General features: G+C 37.4%; 1 protein-coding gene across 2 annotated transcripts in view; it reads right to left on the reverse strand.

The window, feature by feature from the left end:
- The window catches only part of SP4 (Sp4 transcription factor), an 83,762-nt gene that overhangs the window by 23,809 nt on the left and 39,850 nt on the right, over window positions 1-20,103 (reverse strand). For both annotated transcript variants that reach the window (XM_077995114.1, NM_001266828.1), the window contains 2 exon segments: window positions 12,790-13,018; window positions 7,989-8,188 (listed from right to left, as the gene is read on the reverse strand). In XM_077995114.1, coding sequence (XP_077851240.1) covers window positions 7,989-8,188; window positions 12,790-13,018 — 429 coding nt within the window.

The raw sequence follows: 20,103 nt of genomic DNA on the forward strand, positions 1-20,103 counted from the left end.
CTTATACCACGACTGGGATCACATTTAGAGTAGAAGTGGCAAGACAGAAAAATGGTGTTGATTTCCCTCAGATTTGTTGAAAAACAGTCTCTATCTTCTAGTTCCTCTAGCCAGAGATATGGGTATTTTCTAAAGTTTTTTTGGTGCCTATGCTGCTACTATTTCAGTGTAATCTGCAAATGGAACTGGTTTTGGAGCACAAAGGCCCCTTTTCTTGCTTTTCTGGCTAGACACAAGAGGTTTCTCTTAGATTGTTTGCTACCTGTACCTCCTATGCAGTGCCCACAGGGTCAAACCTGGGAGACAAAGGAGGGAAAAAGATCTCAATGAAATGAACACATATGATACATGTTATTCAAATTCAAGTTTTGAATTCATTTTTCAATTGCCTGCTATAGTTTGCTTTTCACTGTCCTCATTTAGATACTTAAGAAAGCAAATAAGTAAACTTGTCCAGAGTTTTTGGTGTAGTAAATGGAACACACAAGTTGTAGATAACTTGGTCCATTTTGGCCGACAGTAGACTCAAAGGGCAACAGGTTTGACTGTTTCACATACTAATTAGAACATTTATATAAGAAAATTCTGGGGATGGGCACTGTGGCTCACACCTATAATCCCAGTACTTTGAGAGGCTGAGGTGGGAGGATTACTTGAGGCTAGGAGTTTAAGACCAGCCTGGCCAATATAGCAAAACCCCATCTTTACCAAAAAAAAAAAAAAAAAAAAAAATTAGCTGGGTGTAGTGGTGTGGGCCTGTAAGACCCAGCTACTCAGGAGGCTGAGGTGGGAGGATTGCTTGAGCCCAGGAGGTCAAGGCTGAAGTGAGCTATGATCACATCACTGCGTTCTGGCCTGGCTGACAGAGTGATATGGTCTCAGCAGCAACAAAAACAAAATTCTGGGAGAAAACATCAATGCAATTGATGGAGTTTTCTGTTTCATCTGTTTTGATCAAATATTCCTTATTTTGTTAAAAAAAATGGAAGTTTCATTCCCAAATGAATTTTACAGAATCTGTTTCATTTCCACTTAAGTTTATAATTATTGATACAATTATAAATACATTTAACTTTACATAAAATTGTATCCTGGCTAAAACTCTCAGTCATCATACAGAACCTATATTGAGGTGCACAAGATTTTTTAGGGACTCTTCTGAAAAAGATTTTTTCTTAGCTGGTGAAAAAGAATTTGAGGTATGGTTAAAGATGTAACCTCCCTATATAACACTAGTTACTAAAAATCATTCCTAGATTGCCTTACTGCTAAGCGGACTATGAATGGCAAACAAAACAGTCCAGTAAGTAGGCAAAGTATCTACAATAAAATATTCACAAAGTACACGATATTAACACATGTAACATAAAGTGTGCATATCTATATGACATCTTATTAGAGACATTATCCATTAGTTATACCATTATAGTATTTCCAAGTTAAAGAAGTTTTTTTTTTTTAAGAGACAGGATCTCGTTATATTGCCCAGACTGGAGTGCAGCGGCTATTCATGGGATCACAGGCACTATAACCTCGAACTCCTAGCATGAGCAGTTCTCCCGCCTCAGCCTCCTGAGTAGCTGGGGCTATAGGTGTGCACCACTGCACCTGGATAAATGTAACCCTTTAAAGTTTAAGAGAGCAGCACGATTACATCTGTTTATTTATTCTCCCCACTGAGACACCCATTAAAATAACAGCAAAGGCATAAAAGGGTTAAATCTACAATAACCAAAAAAAAAAAAGGAAAAGAAGTCCATCAACAAAAGAATGATTGTATCAAATGTCTGCAAACTAGAATAGAAATTATCAAGGAAGAGAATATGTTCTAGAAGAGTCAATGTGTCTTCTGCTGGGTGGGAGACATGGAACATAAAACAGAAAATTAAAGTCCGTACATAGACTATAACTACTATCAAAAAATTGGGGCTGCACAGCATATTATTGTATTTTGGTAATTAGGCAACTTCCAGTGTAACACAGTGTCCCACCCAGTTGTCTAAAATAAAAGCCACTAGCTCGGCAGAGGCAGTGGTTTACACCTATAACCCCAACACTGTGGGAGGCTGAGGAGGATGGATTGCTTGAGCTCAGGAGTTCAAGACCAGCCTGGGCAACACTGAGAAAATATGTCTCTGCAAAAATTATGAAAATCAGCCAGGTGTGGTGGTGTGCACCTGCGGTCCCAACTACTCAGAAGGCTGAGGTGTGAGGATCACCTGAGCCTGGGAGGTGGAGGAGGTTGCAGTGAGCTGTGATGGTGCCAGTGAACTCCAGCCTGGGTGACAGAGAGAGACTCTGTCTCAAAAATACTAGCTCATAAAGTTTTCAAAATCTTTCACTTAAGGTTTCATCAAATCACCACCACCACCACTATCATCATCAACTTGAACAAAAACCAAGAATCACTAGACAATTCAGGAACGCCTACAACACTGGAAAAAGCAAGATACAGACAAATCATCCTGGAAGAAACATAAAGTTCTAGATTAAAAACTCAGATAATTTCAGTAAGTACCTGCATTCATACAGTAAGAACAAGATACAGTAAAACAAAACAAAACAAAACCCACCAACAATGATGGAATGCTCTACTGGAAATCAAAATGCAATTCAATAGAAATATCTGAAGGTAAAGTTAAGAAATTTCATGGAAAATAAAATGGTAAAGAGTCAAAATATGTAAGAGAAAAGTTGTAAGACCAAAAAAAATATCAACCTAGAGATTCCAAAATATGTCTACTAAGAGCCGAGAGAGAGAGACAGAGAGACAGAGAGACAGAGAGAGAGACAGAGAGACAGAGAGACAGAGAGAGAGACAGAGAGACAGAGAGACAGAGAGAGAGACAGAGGGAGAGAAAGGTGGCCCAGAGTACAACTCATTAGCACAACAAATAAAAACCTATTCTTAAGGTACATCATTATGAAATTAGCAGACCACCACAGATTATAAGGTGCCCTTAGAGTTAAAAACAAAACAGGGGCACTTCAAGAAGACACAGGAAATAATGTGAAAGACCTTCCAATGGCCAAAGGTGAAACAATTTGAGCAAGAAAATGATAGTATTGAATTGTAACCCAAAGAACAAAAGAAATACTCATGAGACCATACCAATGTAAATAAATGATTGCATAAATAAATAATTGGAGAAGAAAGTATAAGTGGTACAAAGAACAAGGAAAATTGAAAATGACCTTTAAAACATCACAGTAATAACTGCTGCAGGCAAGATCCACTGAGGCATGCTAAAAGTGAAGCTTTAGTATTTTATTTGTAAAAAAGCCCCCCAAACTCCTCTAAAATAGTAATTATTGTGGTGGTTTTAACATATGTCCACAAATTCTTCGCTACTTCTCCCTTCAGAAGGTGAAGCTTAATTCTGTTCCCCTTGAATGTGGACTGAATTTAGTGACTTGCTTCTAACAAACAATATGGAAAGAGAGAAACCGTAACTTTACAGTGAAGAAATGTGGCACACTCTACATTAACCAATGCATCAGGGATAACATCACCAATAATGAGATAGTCACATTACATACCTCCTCTTATATGATGTGATGAGGAAGACACTAATGTGCTATTCTTCTCATGACAATTCACAACCTTAGTCTAATCATTAGAAAACATTAGACAAACCCAAATTGAGAGTCATTCTAAAAATACAGAACCTACTAACTTTCAAATGTGTCCAGGTGATAAAAGACAAGGACTAGGAAAAGTCACGGATTGCAGGAGACTAAGGAAACATGACAAATAAATGCAGCGTGTTATTCCAGACTGAATCCTGGAAAATAAAAGGTATATTGGTGGAAAGTGTAATTAATAGTATTTTAACAATGTTAATTTCTTAATTTTCATAAGGTACTGTGGTTATACAAGAAGTTTACATTAAGGAAAACTTGGTGAATGATATGAGAACTCTATGCTACCTTTGCAACTCTTCTCTAAGTGTAAAATTATTTCAAAATAAAAATAAAATTGCAGGGGAGAAATCAGGTCACCTACAGGAAAAAAAAAATAACAAACCTCTTGTTGATAAAACATATGAAAGAAAACAATAGAGCTGTGACAATGTTTTAAGAGAATATAATTTTCAATCTAGACTACTGTATTAGTCAAACAACCAAATTAAGCAGAAAGACAAAATAAAGAATTCTTTAGACAAATTTACTTCCCCATACTTTTTGTATTTCAGCACTTCAGCACGTTTTCCAGCAATGAAGAGAGTAGACTAAGAAAAATGAAAACATGAGATCTTGAGAACCAATATGAGATCCAAATGAACAGAGAAGAAAAATCTCAAGATAATACCCGTGCAACAGGTCTACAGAAGAAACTGTTCATTTTCATTAGAAAGATGGAAGGTTCCAGAAAAAAGGAAAAGGAAAATGTGAATGGAATCCACATTGTTCTTAAAAACTTGAAATAACTAAAGATTATTTCAGGTAAAGTTAAACAATACAAGAAAAAAAAAAAAAGACATAGTCTAACTCTATTGGAAACAGAGTGGTGAGTTAAGAGAGAATGTCTGTCTGGCCTGCACACAGTTTTTCAAAGGAATCTTAATGTCTTCAGATGGTGCAAAGTGAAGTAAATCGTCAATTCTTAATGAAAGAACTCAATAGATAGTATGAAATATTGATAGACCAATAAATAACAGCATATAAGTATATGATTTAGATACATGGCAGTCATCCTAGAAAGAACAAAAAAGCAAAAAATAGTTAAAATAGTTAGGTATGATTTTCTCTGGAAAGCAGGACAGGGGTGGGGCAAACAGCCTCCTTACTACAGTAAGCTCTTCTGTGATTTTTAAATACCATACGCATGTATTGTTTTGAAAACCTTTTAAAATTTTTTAAACAGCAAACAGATCACTATTTTCAGCAGTGAATACAAATAACTCCATTCATTCATAGCCAAGTCAGTAAGTTTCTATTTATAGTAGTGGTTAGACATCAAATAAAGCATAGTTCTTGCTATGAATGGTTAAGGCTTTCAACTTAACATATTAAATGCTTAATCAATACTTATTTCAAAATATATTTTTCATATTCTTTTAGACAAATTTAACAAACACTTAGGAGTTACTGTGTTAAATCTTTAAAAGTAACAATGTTTAGTGACATTAAACTTAATATTTTTTAGTGTCAACCTGTTTTAATTAAACAATTTTATGTATATTTAAGATGTCTGAACCACTGAAAGTAAGCTTAAAGTATATTCGATTATGAATTGTCAACCCAGTAGATGATAACAATGGTGTGAATCTTTTTTTTTTAAAGATATGCCCCAAATCATAACATGTGGTTTTGAAGTATATGTATATATAAATTATTGAATAAATTTGTTTTGTGTATCTGCAAGTGTGTGGATGTGTAAGAGAGAGGGACTTTACCAATTCATCATTTCTCAGACAAAATGATGCAATCATTTTGTAAGGTTCCAAATCAAACAAAGCAGCAAATTTTCTTAGCTTTCCTAATTTATCCCACTGCTAATCTGGGGTGGAAACACTACATCCTTTCATACAGACATAAATAGTAGAGGATTTTTCTAAAACAGACGTCAACAATTGGTATGGGATTAACTTTTAATCAATCATATTTGAAAACGTCAATGGTGTGGTACAGTACTATACAGAATGAATTCAAATTATCTTTTTTAAAATTAAAATTCATAGCTTTACTATAATGCTAACTTTTTCAGGGATTGCGACGCTATACTAACACAGGGTGAGCATCCCTAATACAAAAATCTAAAATCCAAATTGCTCCAAAATCTGAAACTTTTTGAGTGTTGACATGATTCCACAAGTAGAAAATTCCACACATAAGTACTTAATACAATCTTTGTTTCACACATAAAATTATTAAAAATATTGTATAAGATCACCTTCAGTCTATATGTATAAGGTACATATGAAACACAAATGAATCCCCAAAGTATTGCATTGTGTACACGCAAAATCTGAAAAAATCCGAAACCCAAACATTTCTAGTCCCAAGCATTTCAGATAAGGGGTACTCAATCTGTACTCATTTGTATTACTACTTTATGTGTATATCAAATTAACTTTATATTTACCATTTTTAATAGAGTTCATAATTTTTCTTTTCTAATACTACTTTCTAATCTTAAAATGCAGCTAATTTCTATGCCAGTGTTGCTGTTAGAACAGAATGAAATCATATATTCAAAATATCTGACTATAATATAGCAGCTAATTTAGAAATGTCAGTTTTATTCCTCCTTTTGTGCCACATGTATCTTGGTACAGGTTTAAAGTATAATTCAATAATTTATTGAAATTAATTTATTCAATAATGAAATACTGAGTCCCAAATTCTAAATATTCTGAAAAGGGTAGATGTTCTGGGGGAAAAAAGAAAAGAAAGAAAGAAAGAAAAAGAGAGAGAGAGAAAGAAAGAAAGACAGAAAGAGAAAGAAAGAAAGAGAGAGAAAGACAGAGAGAAAAAGAAAGAAAGAAAGAAAGAAAGGGAGAAAGAAAGAAAGAAAATTGCCCAACCAGAAGTCGAGACTTAATATAAAACCAGAGTTATTAATATAGTAAGAGCACTGGTGTAGGAACTGTCAGATAGATAAAAACTTCAAAATACAGAAACCAGAAATTGAACCACACTTAAAAGAGACATTATGTAAAAGAGGACAATCAATAGAGACAGAACGGGCTATTTAAGAAATGGTTTTCCATATGGAAGAAAAATAAAATTATATCCTCATTTCATTCCATCAACAAAAAGCATCTTGAGCTGATAAGACTAGCAATAGTCCTTTACTGAAAGGGAAAAGTATAACCTGAAAATCATATAAATAAGGAAAACCTCTGAAAGAAGAACGAGAACCAGAATAATAAACAAAGCCATAAATGACCAATATACATATGAAAGATGCTTAATCTCATGGATAAACATGAAAAACGCAAATTTTAAAAATGAGAAACAATTTTAGATTGACAAAAACTTTCAAGGCCTGACACTACTGGGTACTGGTGAGCACAAAGTGGAAACTATCAATCATTGCTGGTGAAATAGCCACTGTAGAGACTCTTTAGCCATTACCTAGCAAAACCAAACATATACATTCTCTATGATCCAATAATTCCACTTCTCATACATGTTCTCATCATCTAAGTCTGTGATAGCACACACACACAAAAACCCTAGCAATAACCTCAAACAGTATGGGAATGAATACAGTGTGGTAGACTCATGTGATAAAATATTATGTAGCAGTTCAAGGAAATACATATATGCAAATATACATATATGTACAAACTTACAGATATCAAAACAAGTGAAATTTATAATTCTGCAACATTGTAACATTTCATAATACACACAAAACATTTTATATGTAGATCCATTAATCATATATGAAAGAGTATAAAAAGTGTACGTAAAACTTAGACACATTAGACTTACAGTAGCTGTAGTCTTTGAAAGGTGAAAGGGTAAAGATGATGTTCACTTTACAAGTGCTTTACTTTATTTAAAACAAAACCCAGAAAATATAATATTAACAACTGTCCATTCTGAGTGAGGGTTGTTAGACAGATGTTTATTATACTATTCTTGACACTTTGGTGAATTTTCTGGACTTGTTTAAAAAAAAAAAAACTAAATGAAAGTCCCTATTAAGATCATAATTCAACTCTTTTTACCTATTTAAACACTTATGAAAAATAATGTATGATTTCAACATGCTAAGAATACAATATAAACAAATGGAATAAATTCTCAGTCTCATAAATATGCTGATAAAGTTTACAAAAAGTAGAATAAAACGTATCTCAGAAATGAGGTTAAAAAGGTTCATCTTAAACATCTTCCATATAACTGCTAAAGTAAATGCATTCTCCTCCATTTGCATATTTCCAATGTGATAGCTAAACTATCACTAAAACTAACATGTAAAAACTGAAGAAATAAGTAAAAAGTACAAGTCCTAAAATAAACCAACTAACCTGTATGGGTTCTTCTATGTCTCTGGAGCTCATCACTCCTTGTGAATCTTTTGCCGCAAAACATCCAGTTGCATATAAAAGGTCTTTCTCCAGTATGCCAGCGAAGATGTGCTCGTAAATGAGATGTTTTGCCATAAACTTTACCACATCCTTCAATATGACAGATATGTTGCTTCTTTTTTCCTGGTTCATTACTGCCTCTAGCAAAAAGAAAAACCAAACATTAATTACACTGCCAAATAACAGACTTACAGGAAAATTAGAAAGAATCAAGGTAATTAAATGGTACTTCTCTGAATAGGTTTGTTGGATCATGATGCCATAACTGTAGCTAAAATCAGAAAATTTTCAATTAAAGAAAAAACAAAACAGGTCTGTGTACCAAACTGCTACGAAAATGTGTTAACCTCACCGAGTTTATGCCCTACTATGGACTCATGTTCCTTTCATAGTGGGCTCTTCCCTTGGGAAAAAAATTTCTCTAAGCCTTTCAAAACACTTGAAACTTCTCTAAAATTTCAAAAGGATGGCTAAATCCAGTTAAAAGTGTAAGATGCAGAGTTTCGTTTCCAGCAGGACAGTGTGAAGAGTTTCATGGATCTGTTTCCCAGAGAAAATTATAAAAAAGTAAAAAATACCATTTAAAGTCTCTGGAAATGGTCCTAAAAGCAAATAAAGAAACATTTATTCAAGAAAATCTCACAGAAATTGGTAAGAACAGTACGAGTCTGTGATATTTGAACCAAGACTCTCTCCTTCCCTACTTCCTCCCACCTCCACACAGGAACATTAGACACTGGTACAGCCAAGAATATGATTCCTACTCTTCCCACCTCCCGGTCAGAGAGCTATGGCCCTAGGAGGGGCAAGATGTCTGCATTTCTTATTTTACTCTTGGTTGCCTGTTGCTAAGTTCCAGGCAAGTGTAGCAGAACCCAGTCCTTAGCCCTGGGACATAGGCTCTACCTTGGATGTGGCATAATGAAAATACTGGAGTCTAGGTTGCTGTTGACCTGGCCCATTCACAGTTCATAAAGTCAAAGTTCTAAGCCAGGAGAGGCCAGTTGAGAAGACCTGAGGCTACTGCTGCCCCTGCAACCAGGCACTCAGCTCTTAAAGGAGAGTTGTCACTCAGAGAGAAATGAGCCACTGTCTCAACCTCTAGCTCAAGAGCCATAACCCAGAAATACCATAAAACAAAGAGCTCCAAATCTCTTCCCAAAGGAACTGACTTCATTTGCAAGACAATGTGAAGAAGTTCAAGCCTAAGGGTACTCTCAAAAAAAGTAGAGATTGTTCCAAAGGCAGTTAATTGGGAGAAGACTAACAGATTCACTGGAAATAAAGGCTTAACTACAGGCTGGCTAGTTTGCTAGACAGAAGTGAGAAGAGGCTGTGAAGAACCTTCTTAGGGTCAGAATAAATGTCAAACATTGAGATTCTTGGGAAAAGTAAGCAAAACTAACAAACTAACAAGCTAGACTGACCAAGAAAATAAGACTCAAATTATTAGAATCAGAAATCAAAGAGGAGATATCACCACCAACCTTACAGAAACAAAAAGGATTACAAAAGAATACCATGAACAATTCTATGCCAATTACTTGGGTAACTCAGATGAGATGGACAAATTCCTAGAAAAATATGGACCAAAATACTAAAACTGACTCAGGAACAGATAATCAATCAGAATAAACCCACAACAAGCAACTAGACTGAATTAGTAATTAAAACTACCCATATGAAAAGCCCAAGAACAGACAGCTTCACTTGTAAATTCCACAAAACATTTAAAGAATTAATACCAGTTTGGAGGGAATACTTTCCAATTCATTCTATGAGGCCGGTATTATTATCAAAATCAGATAAAAACATTACAAAAAAAGAAAACCACAGACGTATCTCTTATGAATATGGATGCAAAAAGCCTCAAAAAAAATACAAGCACACTGTCAACATTGTACCAGAGGTTCCAGACAGAGAAATTAAGTAAGAAAAAGAAACAGAACTCCTGCAGCGTAGAAAGGAAAAAGTAAAAGTTATCTCTGTTCACAGATTCCATGACCTCAAACATAGAAATTCTAGACTCCACTAAAAAAAAAAAAAACAAAATAAAAAACCTGTTATAACTAATCAAAAAGTTCAGCAAAAGTTGCAGGATACAAGATTAATACACTTAAAAAATATATTTCTACACAGTTGTAATGAACAACCAAGGAAACAGTTCAACTTATAACAGTATCAGAAATAAAATTGGAATTTAACAAAAGTACAAAATGTATACTCTGAAAACTATAAACCATTGATGAAAGAAGTTAAAGATTAAATAACCAGAAATACTTCCCATGTGCATGGACCAAAAGATGAAATATTGTTAAGCAGGCAATAGTCCCCAAAGTGATCTACAGATTCAATGCAATTCCCATCAGAATACCATCTGGCTTCTTTGTAGAAATTGACAAACTGATTCTAAAATTCACATGGAATTGCAAGTGTCCCTAAAGAGTCAATACAATTTCGAAAAATAACAAAGTTGCAGGACTCACATTTCTCGATTTCAAAAGTTATTACAAATCCAAAGTACTCAAGACACTGTGGTACTGATATAAAGACAGATATACAGATCAATGGAATAGAATTGAAAGTCCTGAAATAAATCCATGTTCTATGGTCAACTAATTTTTGACATGGGTGCCAAGAACACTCAATGGAGAAAGGAGAGTCTTTTCAACAAATGGTGTTTGATGAACCCTTACCTAACACCATATAAAAATTAACCCCAAATTCATCAAAGACCTAAATGTAAGAGTAAAAACTATAAAATTATCTTTAAAAAAAACCCCAAAAAACCTAGGAATCTTAATGACTTTGGATTTGGCAATGAATTCTGACACAATACCACAAGCAGAAGCAATAAAGGAAAATAGAAAACTCTAGACTTCAAAATCAAAACTTTGGTGCAAAGGCACTATCAAGAAAGTATAAAGACAATTCACACAATGGGAGACAATATTTTTCTCTCTTTTTTTTTTTTTTAGATGGAGTTTTGCTCTTTCACCCAGGCTGGAGTGCAGTGGCGCGATCTCGGCTCACCGCAACCTCTGCCTCCTGGGTTCAAGCAATTCTCCTCCCTCAGCCTCCCGAGTTGCTGGGATTACAGGCACGCGCCACCATGCTTGGCTAATTTTGTATTTTTAGTAGAGATGGGGTTTCTCCATGCCGGTCAGGCTGGTCTCCAACTCCTGACCTCAGGTGATCCACCTGCCTTGGCATCCCAAAGTGCTGGGATTACAGGCGTGAGCCACCATGCCCAGCCGGGAGACAATATTCTCAAATCATATATCTGATAAGGAACTTGTATCTAGAATATATAAAGAGACAATTCCATAATGAAAAATAATATAATTTAAAATGGGCAAAAGATCCAAATAAATATTTCTCCAAAGATACAAACATGGCCAATAAGAACAAGAAAATATGCTTAATATCACTAGTAATCGGGAAAAACAAAACTGCCGTGAGGTATCACTTCAAACCCAGTAGGATAGCTTTAATCATAAAGTCAGATAATGACAAGTACTGGCAATGATCTAGAGACTGGAACCCTCATACCCTACTGATGGAAATGTTAAATGGTACAGCCATTTTTGGAAAATAATCTGTAAGTTCCTCAAATGGTTAAACATAGAAATACAATATGATCCAGAAATTCCATTTCTAGGTAATTTCATAAAAATACAAGAGAAATGAAAACGTATGTCCACATAAACACTTGTACACAAATGTTTACTGTAGTATTATTCATAATGGTCAGTGGGTGGATAAAACCAAATGTCCTTCAAGTGACAGGATAAACAAAATATTGTATATCCATACAGAGAAATATTATTTGTCCCTAAAAAGGAATGAAGTACTGATCATGCTGTAATACGGCTGAACCTTGAAAACATCATGCTAAAAGAAACCAGTCACAAAAGTCACGATTCCATTTATATGAACTGTCCAGAATAGACAAATCTATAAAGACAGAAATTAGTTGTTTAGGATGGAAGGGTTGGGAGGATAAGGGGGTGATGTTTAAAAGATACAGAATTTATTCTGGGGATGATGAAAACATTCTAAAATTGATTGTAGTCATGTCTACACAGCTCTGAATATATTAAAAACCACTGAATTGTACACTTTAAATGGGTGAACTATAGGGTGTAAGAGCGAGTTTTATATCAATAAAGTTATGTAAAAATTTTATGAAAAAAAAAATGGGCTGGGCACAGTGGCTCACACCTGTAATCCCAGCACTTGGGGGGCTGAGCTGGGCGGATCACCTGAGGTCAAGAGTTTGAGACCATCCTGGCCGACATGGTGAAACCCTGTCTCTACTAAAAATACAAAAATTAGCCGCGTGTGGTGGCGGGCGCCTATAATTAATCCCAGCTACTCGGAAGGCTGAGGCAGGAGAATCGCTTGAACCCGGGAAGTAGAGGTTGCAGTGAGCCGAGATCACACCGTTGCACTCCAGCCTGGGCAGCACAGTAAAACTCCATCTCGTTGGGGGGGCCCGGGGGGGGGGTAGAAAAAAGAAAGAAAAAATGTATTTTTAAAGTGTAAGGAACAAGGCAGAGGACCATTCAAATTTCATTCCTAAAATAGCCTAACTTAATTCCCTTTCTAATATTATATATCAACTTCTAGGCTATGAAGATAATGAGGTTCTTGTGACCATCATTCCCAGCCAATTACTCAGTTTTAACTCCTGTTTTATGCCTTCCAAATGGACACAGTTGAAAAACAGAGCATTTACCTTCCTTCTCCTTCCCTACAATTAGGACAGGAACAGGCAACTCTTCGAAGCCTCTTGCCAGGTTGTACCTCTTGATCAGAAGTTTGCTGGCCTTGCTGCAAATGCACTTGTGTGAGTTGGTCAGGACTAACAGCACCTATCGTGGCATTAGCAATTCCTCCAACTGCTACAGTTACAGGAGCTATAGTAGCTTGCTGGACTTTTACTCCATCTTGTCCTTGCTGCTGACCTAAAAAGGAAGAAAAAAAAAAGAAACATTGTAATGTTTTCTACATCTAAAGAAAGGATTAAAAAAAAATTCCATGTGCATAAATTTTTTCTAACAATCTGTAAAGTACAAAAACTAAGGGGTTAATGGCTTATACTATGTCAATCCTTCTAAAATATAGTATTCTTACTTTAGTGGCTCAGGTTGCCTATGTATCTAGATGACGGAACTATATATATAAATCATTTAACCCACTTTGGGACTTAATTTCTCTCTCCATCTATAAAATGAAGATAATAATACTTGCTACTTACCTACTCACTAAAATACTATGAGGATACATGAGTCTAAAAGCATTTTGAGATCCTAAGATAAAAGACGTTATATAAACACAAAGCTTTATTACCATTTCCACAGTAAGCAACATATCTCATCACAACAAGAAAATACAGGAGTGAAAAGTCACTAAACAAAGGATTAAGTTTTATGGACATCTTGCATTCCTAAATAGTTTAAATAAACATCTCTTTATTGATTTGACTTTTTTAATTGTATACATAAAGTGTTTTTTTAAATGCAAAACCACCCAAGATTACTACATACTGTCACTGTAATCATAAAAAGACATTTAAAATATTATTACTTTATTCACTCATGTTATATAGCTTACACTTCATTGCTCAGATTAGTATATATACCAGCGCGGCTTCTTCACTTTGGTAAAAATATAATAAATAATGCACAATAAAACAACAAAAAAATGTATTTGTATGGCTTAACATTATCCTGAAATACAATGCTCTTTTTTTTTTTTTTTTTTTTTTTGAGAAGGAGTCTTGCTCTGTCACCCAGGCTGGAGTGCAGTAGCACGATCTCAGCTCACTGCAACCTCCACCTCCTGGATTCAAGCAATTCTCCTGCTTCAGCCTCCCTAGTAGCTGGGATGACAGGTGCGTGCCAACATGCCCAGCTAGTTTTTTTTTGTATTTTTAGTAGAGACAGGGTTTCGCAATGTTTGCCAGGCTAGTCTCAAACTCCTCACCTCAGGTGATTCACCTGCTTCGGCCTCCCAAAGTGCTGGTATTACAGGTGTGAGCCACCGCACCCAGCCTATGATGCCTTATAATTATCTTTTCTTTCACACAGTTCTACATTCTCTCCATCAGATGTGGGAATAACAAGTATGTGAATGGACTGAAAAGAAAATACCAATTTATGAAAGAATGTTTCCACCTCAGAAAATTGATATAAGTATTAAGTAAGTTAATTTATAAATCCTCTACCACAGTGCTGGCACAGAATTGCTCATTACATAGTAGCTACTGTTACTAATTCATCTCTGCTGAGTTCAGGGGCAATACAAGAATAAAATAAGTCACTTTGGGAGGTCGAGACGGAGGATCACAAGGTCAGGAGATCGAGACCATCCTGGTTAACATGGTGAAACCCCGTCTCTACTAAAAATACAAAAAAATTAGTTGGGCATGGTGGCGGGCACCTGTAGTCCCAGCTACTCGCTATTCACAAGGCTGAGGCAGGAGAATGGCGTGAACCCGGGAGGCAGAGCTTACAGTGAGCCGAGATCATGCAGCCTGGGCGACAGAGCGAGACTCTATCCCAAAAAAAAAAAGAAAAAAAAAAAAAAAGAATAAAATATGCTAGCAGAAATAAACATGCCAGTCCTGCATATAAAATGGTTTCTTTCAGGCCGGGCATGGTGGCTCATGCCTGTAATCCCAGCATTTTCGGAGGCTGAGGTGGGTGAATCACCAGGTCAAGAGATGGAGACCATCCTAGCTAACACAGTGAAACCCCATCTCTACTAAAAAGTCCAGTGATTGCACCACTGCACTTCAACAAAAAATTAGCCAGGTGTGGTTGCACACGCCTGTAGTCTCAGCTACTTGGGAGGCTGAGACAGGGGAATCGCTTGAACCCGGGAGGCAGAGGTTTCAGTGAGTCGAAATTGTGCCACTGCACTCCAGCCTAGGAGACAAGAGTGAGATTCTGTCTCAAAAAAAAAAAAAAAAAAAAAAAGGCAGGGGTGGGGGTGGTTATTTCAAAGCTGCATATGTAGTATCTTAAAAGTACGGGGCAACCAACAAGAAGCAATAAAAATTACCAAGTAAGAAAATAGTACACATTTTCTAAACAAAATTAAACCTCTGACTCTCCCAGCCAAAGTCAATCTCACCGTCCTCTGCATATCCACAGCAGCCTTAATTCCTTTTGGTAGCACCCATAACTAAGATACACATTAAAAAATACATTTTGTCACTGTTTCAGTAAGGATACAAACCCTCTACTAAAGTTTACATTTTTGTACACCTTTGAATTAGCATGGTGTGGTAAGTAAAGCAATGCAAGTGAAGTCAGAGTTGTAAATTTATGACTGTGCACTCAGGGATCCTCAGTTTCCTCAACTCTAAAACAGTAACACTGACTTCCGTAAAATTTCTGCTCCCTGTCTACTTTAAAGAGCTGTTTCTGAGGATCAAGTTGATTTTCCAGGGGTAAAGGCTATATAAATTATAAAGCAATACATAAACAAAAGGTATAATTATTTTGTTTCAGTGTTTTTGAACACGTATTTAGGAAAACCAGATGCCTTAAGGATGACCGTGGCTACACAATCTATTCAAACTACTTGTGTACCAAGAAGCACAGTGATACACACACTTTCTGTTTACTACAAAAAAAAAAAAATGCATTTCTAGAAATGAGAGTACTGTCTGAACAAGCACTCTACAAAATCTACAGCATGGTCCCTATGGAGCTGCAGGTATTTTAAGTTGGCAAATACCCTTTACATCCCCTGAAGACCCAGGTATTTTCGGCCACAATTTTTTGACTACTTTTCTCATAACATTTATATAACAGTCATTACTTTAAAGGTCACAATAATATTTAAGATGACCTTTATTTTAGTAAAGAACTGCTAGATGAGTTTCAAGTCAAAGCTAAGTTGGGGGGTGAGGGGTGGGGAAGAACTGCTAGAGATTCCTGATTCCTCTGGTCCCTTGACCACATCCTTGACATACTCCTCATGCCTCCATATTGTGAGCCTTTCTTTGTTCAATGCCTAAACAACTTGGAAAGTTATTTCAATGAATAATAGAGGCAAATTATATTTGAGTTTGTATATTGAAGCCTGTTGACTTCATCTAGATGTTTCACAGACAGCTAAGTTCAACAACTACTTTATTTCCACTGCCATCAGTAAGCCACCAAACTCCAGAGCAAGACCTCTGAGGCCTCACTTAAGTTTAATTCTATTGCCTTCTCAGACCTCATCTCTATTAGTCTCTCCCTTGCTCACTCTGCACTTGATACACTGGCCTCTCTTCCGGCCCTCAAACAAATCAAGCTCATTTCCTTCTTAGGGACTTTGCACATACTCTCCAGTCTAAGTGGGGATGCCTTTGCACGCAGATCTTTACATAGTTGATTCCTTTGTAATATTCTGGTCTGAGTTCAAATCTCTCCTCTTTAGAAATGCCATTCCTGACCTTCCCATCTAAAAGTGGTTCCCCTCAGTATATCACCGTATCACCACCTAGTTTTGTCTTGTCTTACTTTGTCCTTTTATAATTTGGTCTTCAACTCACTTCTGAAGGTAAAGTGCCATGAAAGTAGGGATCTTGGCCGGGCGCGGTGGCTCAAGCCTGTAATCCCAGCACTTTGGGAGGCCGAGACGGGCGGATCACGAGGTCAGGAGATCGAGACCATCCTGGCTAACACGGTGAAACCCCGTCTCTACTAAAAAATACAAAAAAAAAAAAACTAGCCGGGCGAGGTGGCGGGCGCCTGTAGTCCCAGCTACTCGGGAGGCTGAGGCAGGAGAATGGTCTAAACCCGGGAGGCGGAGCTTGCAGTGAGCTGAGATCCGGCCACTGCACCCCAGCCTGGGCGACAGAGCAAGACTCTGTCTCAAAAAAAAAAAAAAAAAAAGTAGGGATCTTGCCTATTGTGTTCCCTGCTGTATCACTAGTATAACAGTGCCTAATAACTCAATAACAATGCCACTCAATAACATATGTTTAATAAATCAAAGTTTAAAAATAAAAAATGATTTCACCTTCCAGTCTTGCTTCTGCTAATGTCCCTGTTTCAGTAAATGCTACTCCCACTCTCCTTATTATCCACACTGAAAACCTTAAAATGTCATCTTTTAGGCTACTTCTTTACTCATTACATCCAGTGATGACCGAATTATGGACACACTACTGCATAATAATAGCTCTTACACTAATCTGTTTCCAAGCAAGACTATCATCTTGATCCAAGCCCTTGTTAATCTGTGCCTCTACCAACCTAAATGAAGCTTTCCCTCCTTTCTCATCCTTCAAACTGCTGCCAGAAAAATAAAAGAGTCGTGTTCTGATCGTCTCACTTTCATGCTCAGTAACGTTTAATCATTCTTCCACTGACCAAAGTCTGGCATTCAAAGCACTATACCACAAGGACTTACTTAGCTCCTGCTTCACAGTCTTTCTCCTAATGACCAAATCTATTGTGCATTTTCTCAGTGACCATCACAGGACTGCTCTGCTGCATTTGACACCACACGCCGCTCCATCCTTATCCAACATTTACTCTGTGAGCTAACTTCCCACATTTCAGAAACCCCTTCTTCTCTGTTAGCTCCTTTTTGTTTGTTGGTTTTTTTTTTTAAGAGATAGGGGTCTTACTCTGCTGCTCAGACTAGTCTTGAACTCCTGGGCTCAAGCAATTCTCCTGCCTTGGACTTCCAAGTAGCTGAGATTACAGGCGTGCACCACCATGTATGGCCTTAGCAATTTTTTAAAATCAGCACTTAAATCTAAATTTATGTCACATTCTTAAAAGATGTATCAGCCAGGTGCGGTGGCTCACACCTGTAATCCCCGCACTTTGGGAGGCAGAGGCAGGAGGACGGCTTGAGCCCAGGAGTTTAAGACCAACCAAGGCAATATAGTGAGACCCCATCTCTTAAAAAATTAAAAAATTAGTCAGGCATGGTGGCATGTGCCTGTAGTCCCAGCTACTCATGAGACTGAGGTGCTGAGGTGAGAGGATCGCTTGAGCCCTGGGGATCAAGACTTCAGTGAGCCGTGATTGCACCACTGCACTTCAACTTTAGCCTAGGTGACAGAGCAAGACCCTCTCAAAAACAAACAAACAAACAAACAAACACCGTCTACTCTTCCTACTCTCCAGGGTCTGACTTTTCATTCTAACTCTCTTCTTGGGGGACCTCATCTACTTTCGTAACTTTTACTGCTATGCATAAGCTGATTATCTCGCAGATCTGTGCCTTCTACTCAGAAGTGTCATACTCCTACTGTCAACTGCCAGGAACACTTCCACCTCAGATTCCTCACAAGCAATCTAAGAACCAGAGAGCTTAGCCCACTTTCCTAATATAGCTCTTTTTCACCATTCAAATAGAAAACTTGGAAGCCATTCTTGATTCCTCTCTATCTTCTTCATCTCTGACAACAAGAGCAACTATTGTTTTATATCTACTATGTGGTAAGGCACTTTACTGGATGCTTTCCATACATTGTTTCACTTACTCCTCATATCCCTATGGGCTGAATATTACTGCCCCAACTTTTTATTTTTAAGAAATGGAGTCTTGCTCTCTTGCCCAGGCTAGAGTACAGTGGCACAATCATGGCTTACTGTAGCCTCTAACTCTTGGACTCAAGCAATCCTCCTGCCTCTGCCTCCTGAGTAGTTGGGACTACAGATGCATGCCACCACACCTAGTTAATTTTAAAAATTCTTTTAGAGATTATATCTCACTATGTTGCCCATGCTAGAATCAAACTCCTGACCTCAAGTGACCCTCCTGCCTCAGCCTCCCAAAGAGCCGGGACTACAGGCAAAAGCCATGGCACCCAGCTTACTGTCCCAATTAAGATGAGAAAACTAAGGTTCTGAGGGGTATGTGAAACACCCAGGATCCTAAAATGGAAAAGTGACAGAGCTGGGATTTGAACCCAGGCTTAGCCAACTCAAAAAGCTATTCTCTTTCCACCATACACATTATCTACGTTGATCATAAGTCCCTGTTGAGTCTACCTCTTCAAAATATCTCAAATGTCTTCATCATACCCGCTGCTTGCACATTAGTGCAAGCCCTTATCACCATTATGTCAGTTTTGCCCCTAATTATATTCATATTGCAGACCTAGCTCCCCAAAAAGCCAATGGGCCCTCCATACATTCACAATAAGGTCAGTATTTCTTAGCAGAGTACATAAAGTTCTTCATGATCTAACTCTTGCTTAGTTTTATAACTTCATCTCTGGGCACTCCTGCTCCATGCCCACTCTCACCATCACCTACAGTGAACTCCTATCTTCTCTAATGTTCTGTGTCTCCGAACATTTGAGTAATACAGCTGGAATCCAACATATTCTCCCACCCCAAATCTCCATCTCCCTTGGTCTGACAAAAGCCTATTCATCTTTCAGATTTTAGTCTTTAATCCTTCTCTTACCAATGAAACTGCTTTGTAAAGTAATTTTTTTAATAACTCAAAATTTCTTGGTATTGTAACTACACATTATGGTGAAACAGACTGAGGATGGCCATTCTTTTATTTTTCTTCCACATTACCAGAGGTAAAACATTACAAGGCTGCTTGGAGTAGCCAAGCCATCTTTCTTACTCCTTTATTGGTTCTGCTTTTTTTTTTTTTTTTTTAATTTTTTCAAACATAGAAACTGGGCCAAGGTAATGGAGGGGGACAGTTTGTTGGTAGGTAGTAAGATATTTTTTATTTTTTTGAGATGGAGTCTCGCTCTGTTGCCCAGGCTGGAGTGCAGTGGCCGGATCTCAGCTCACTGAAAGCTCCGTCTCCCAGGTTCACGCCATTCTCCTGCCTCAGCCTCCGGAGTAGCTGGGACTACAGGCGCCTGCCACCTCGCCCGGCTAGTTTTTTGTATTTTTTTTAGTAGAGATGGGGTTTCACCGTGTTAGCCAGGATGGTCTCGATCTCCTGACCTCGTGATCTGCCCGTCTCGGCCTCCCAAAGTGCTGGGATTACAGGCTTGAGCCACCGCGCCCGGCTGGTAGTAAGATACTAGAATCACTAACTATTCAACAAGATCTAG

The sequence above is a fragment of the Macaca mulatta genome, chromosome 3, assembly GCF_049350105.2.
Source record: "Macaca mulatta isolate MMU2019108-1 chromosome 3, T2T-MMU8v2.0, whole genome shotgun sequence".
Classification (NCBI taxonomy): Eukaryota; Metazoa; Chordata; class Mammalia; order Primates; family Cercopithecidae; genus Macaca; species Macaca mulatta.